General features: G+C 51.7%; 1 protein-coding gene across 1 annotated transcript; it reads left to right on the top strand.

Moving 5' to 3' along the window:
* Positions 1-2,816: 2,816 nt before the first annotated feature.
* Positions 2,817-4,339, top strand: SOX11 (SRY-box transcription factor 11). Its single transcript, XM_053380729.1, has one exon. It carries the CDS (start codon positions 2,983-2,985, stop codon positions 4,276-4,278), a length of 1,296 nt encoding a protein of 431 aa, XP_053236704.1. The 5' UTR covers positions 2,817-2,982; the 3' UTR covers positions 4,279-4,339.
* The last annotated feature ends 305 nt before the right edge of the window (positions 4,340-4,644 follow it).

The raw sequence follows: 4,644 nt of genomic DNA, 5'->3' as shown, positions 1-4,644 counted from the left end.
GATAGATAGATAGATGGACAGATAGATAGATGAATAGATAGATAGATGGACAGATAGACAGGATACCCTTGTGCAGTGGTCCCAGAGGACTGACTTAAGAGCATTTTCTGCAAAAGGTTTTCCCACTGGGCCTTCATAAGATCTCATGGGGTCTTTGTGAGATCAAAGGCCATCCAAGATCTTGTGAACACCTCCAAAGTGGTAGGAATGCCCTTTGCTTCTAGAAAGCATTTTTAACCCCTCCGTCTTGCTTACAAGCCGCTGTGAGGGTTGTGAAGTATCTCAAACGGCCCCGAATCTCACAAGATCTTAGACAGTGGAGGCGGTTCTGGGGATCATTCTGACTTTATGTGATTTTGCATTTACATGCAACTCCTGGGAATGTAACCCTTGCATAAATTGTGTTCATACTGTATTAATAAACGTGGCATTTTTTTGGTGTCAGAGAACTTTTGTTATTGGCCAGTACAGAAGTCTGGGGAAACATGTAGTATGCAAACCAGTGTTTACTGTTTACTGAGAGGGAGAGGCCAAGGTCTGCTCACTTCAGGAGCCGTGTGTGTGTGGTCCATTCTAACCTTGACCAAGAGGCCAGCATGTTAAGCTTACTGATAAAGACTTATGCTTGTGTGTACTCATGTACATTCCTCCTCCATCATTCCATTACCAAGTGCTCCAATGACTTTTTATATGTCGATATTCTTTATTGTGGGGTGTTTGTTGCTGTTTTTTTTTTCTTAAAAAAATCTTGTTTCTTGTAAGCAGCCTTGGTGGGTTTTGTATCCTGAAAGTTATGAAAGGTATGGCATGAAAAGAATTCAAACAAAGCAAGATGGTCCTCTCTTCATTCACTTAATTAACCATTATGCAGTTTTATTATGCAATGCATGCTACTTATTCACTTGTGTTTATTGAGTCACCAAAGATCTGTGAACATAAATGCACCCCTCTCTTTTTCAGAATTGTGCACCCAAACTCTCATTCCTTGGAGGTTTTTAAGCAGTGCTTGGTTGGTCATCTGTCATGGATGCTTTAGCTGAGATTCCTGAATTGCAGGGGGTTGGACTAGATGACCCTTGGGGTCCCTTCCAACTGTACGAGTCTATGAATGCCTGTAGCACTCTTATTAACATTGCTGCAACATTGGAGTTACATACTGTTTGATGATGGACCTGAAGTTGGTTGTGTTAGTACTGTATAGTCAGTCCTAGTTAAGTATGCATGTGCTGGTGCGAAAAGAAAAGAAAAGAGCTTTAAGATGAGGCCATAAATCTTAATTTTCCAAAGTGTCATTATGCCCTAACCCTATATGGCTTGTAAATACAAGCACTTTGGCATTCATAACACTCAAAGCACCTCTGAGTCTCTCTTGGGCTATTTGCAGAAATGTGTGAACACTCTTCATGCAGAACGAAAAGGAAGAAAGTTTAGATTGAGTGTCTATTTTACATTTTAATCACAAATGTGGGGCAGTCCAGATTTACACCAGAGGTGGGGCTCGGGACATTGCGCTGCCATTGACAGGACTCACCCTCTCCTGTTTCGCCCGAGTTTGGCTATGGCGTGGGTAATCTTATGCTTCCGTTACCATATTATAAAGCATCCCAACTTGCTTTTGATTCTTCACCCCTCTCCCTCGCTCACCAAGGAGAATGATGGGTTAAGGAAACGGAGAACAAAACAAGTATTAATGGGATGCATTTCGTTGAAAGGGGGTAGTGATAAGATATGAATAGAGGTAAGTACTTGGTATTAGTTGACGACAATTGGATTGTGTAATGAAGACAAACACGAAAGCGAGTTTTAATACTTCACTCCTAAAGTCTACCAACAAACAGTCCCTGGGGCATGAGAAACGCCTACAGTGTTGCTTTCAAACGGGCGCCACTGACATTAACCTATCAAAAGCGCGCGGCCGCTAGTCTGTTCCGCCTGCTATTTCTTTTTGCAAGGCAGACGCGAAAGGCACCAATATAGCTCGACTTTGGGATCTGGTAGGATGGGAGGTCCGGGGTGGGGGGGGGGTTGGGAAAGAGGAAGGAAATCAAACAATATGCAATCCGGAGGATGTATATAATAATTGTTTGTCTCGCCAAAATGAGATGAAATGAAAAGGCGAGCCTCCCTTCCAGAAGCTCGCGGTACTCAAGCGCCACCTACAGCTGCTTCGCGAAAAGCAAAACCCCGAAGCAGGAGGCGATGCCCCGAGGACGCGCTTCGATTCCTACAAGCCATGAGCTCACCCAGGACGACACACGGCGATGTGGGAATCATCTCTCACCAGATTCACCTTGGCGGATTCTGGTAAATAAAATAATCACCGTAAATGCTCTGCAAAGGCGTCCGGGCTCTAGGAAACCGAAGGAGAGGAGAGGGTGAAATCATTAATCCAACTCAGCTTTAATGATCCATCTACGAGCCAGTCGCTGGCTGTCTCCCCCTCCCCACGAAGCTGCAAGCCCGGCCCCCTTCGCACTTCCACCCGTTCGCAAGAGCCGCGGCGAAGGGGGTGTGTCTGCAGACATGTGGGGGAACTTAATAAAGGCCGAGGGGAGGAGCCGAGGGGCGGAGCGGAGCGGCGGCATTGGCTGGCCCGGGGAGTGATGTCACCCATATGAAACCCTGATAACTAGTTCGGAGAGGACCCGCAACTTTTGCAGAAGGGGGAGTGTGATCCAGCGACATCTCTGGGTCCGGGCGGCTGCTGTGGCTGCTGCAGGGGGAGGGGAAAGAGCCGGAGCGAGTCCTGCTTCTGCCGCTGCTGGAGGAACGGCCAGCGGCAGCAGCCCAAGGAGAAGGAAAGGAGGAGGGGAAAAAAAAAAAGCCGCTTGCAACTTGCACACCGGGCGTCACCTTGCAACCGCTCGCTCGAGGTGTGTAAGCAGCCGGTGGGAGCCAGCAAAAAGGAAAAAGAACATTATTATAATTTCCAAATAAAACGCGACAAGGCAAGCAACTCAAGCGAAGCGACACACCCCCACCATGGTGCAGCAAGCGGAAAGTCCAGAAGCCGAGAGCAACCTGCCCCGAGAAGCGATGGATACGGAGGAAGGCGAGTTCATGGCTTGCAGCCCGGTGGCGCTGGACGAGAGCGACCCGGACTGGTGCAAAACGGCCTCGGGCCACATCAAGCGGCCCATGAACGCCTTCATGGTGTGGTCCAAGATCGAGCGGAGAAAAATCATGGAGCAGTCGCCCGACATGCACAACGCCGAGATCTCCAAGCGCCTGGGCAAGCGGTGGAAAATGCTGAAGGACAGCGAGAAGATCCCGTTCATCCGCGAGGCCGAGCGGCTGCGCCTCAAACACATGGCCGACTACCCCGATTACAAGTACCGGCCGAGGAAAAAGCCCAAAATAGACCCGTCCGCCAAGCCCAGCAGCGCCAACAACCACAGCCCGGAGAAAAACACACCCACCAGCGGCGGCGGCGGCGGAGGAGGCGGCAACCACGGCAGCAGCAGCAGCAGCAAAAGCGCCAAAAGCTCCAGCAAGAAATGTAGCAAAGGGAAGACGTCGTCGTCGTCCCCGCCGAAGCCCGGGACGAAGCTGGCGGCGCACCCGGGCGACTACGGCGGGGACGAGTACGCCCAGTTCGGCGCGCTGAAAGGGGGCGGCAAGGCGGCCAAGTGCGTCTTCCTGGACGACGAGGACGACGAGGAGGAGGACGACGACGACCTGCAGCTGCGGATCAAGCAGGAGGACGACGAGGACGACGACGAGGAGGAGGAGAGCCGCCGGCAGCAGCAGCAACAGCAGCAGCTGCGGCGCTACAGCGTGGCCAAAGTGCCGGCCAGCCCCACCTTGAGCTCGTCCGCCGAGTCGAGCGAAGGCGCCAGCCTGTACGACGAAGTGAGGGGCGGCGCTGCGGCGCACGGCGCCAGCGCGGGCCGCCTGTACTACGGCTTCAAGAGCATGCCCAAGAGCGCCCCGCAGGCCGGCCTGCCGCCGGTTTCCTCCCGCTCGATCTCCACTTCCTCTTCGTCGTCCTCCTCCTCCAGCAGCGGCAGCAGCAGCGGCGGCGAAGAGGCCGACGACCTGATGTTCGACCTGAGCTTGAATTTCTCGCAGCACCCGCACGCCGCCTCCGAGCTGGGCGTCGGCTCGGCCGCCGGGAACCTGTCGCTGTCGCTGGTGGACAAAGATCTGGATTCGTTCAGCGAGGGCAGCCTGGGCTCCCACTTCGAGTTCCCCGATTACTGCACCCCGGAGCTGAGCGAGATGATCGCGGGGGACTGGCTGGAGGCGAACTTCTCCGACTTGGTTTTCACCTACTGAGGACGAGGAGGAGAAGAAGGAGAAGCGATGGGCAGGTGAACAAGCTGAGAGAGCGATCAAAAGGACTGGGAAGCAGAGAGAGGGGCAGATCGGGGAAAGAGAGATGCTTACACGCTGAAAAGTAGTGGAGTTTTGAAGTAACGACGACAAAAAATGTCTTTGGTTTTTTTTTTTCCTTTTCTGTTTTTTTTCTAAGTCTTGAAGTTAGTTCCAAACCGAGTCTGGAGTTGTGATTTTTTTTCCCTTCCCGTTTTTGTTATTTTTCCCTTCTGATTTTAATTGGTGGTCGCAACAGCAGCAGCAAGGAGAGAAGCAGAAAAAAGCAAATGGGACTGGGGGTTACAAAGATACAGAAGGCGCTGTTTG

This window comes from Podarcis raffonei, chromosome 3 (assembly GCF_027172205.1).
Source record: "Podarcis raffonei isolate rPodRaf1 chromosome 3, rPodRaf1.pri, whole genome shotgun sequence".
NCBI classification, from domain to species: Eukaryota; Metazoa; Chordata; class Lepidosauria; order Squamata; family Lacertidae; genus Podarcis; species Podarcis raffonei.
This window is presented reverse-complemented; position numbering and strand designations above follow the sequence as displayed.

Coding starts and splice junctions, on each gene's coding strand:
- SOX11 (XM_053380729.1), top strand. CDS start 2,983: ATGGTGCAGCAAGCGGAAAGTCCAGAAGCCGAGAGCAACCTGCCCCGA.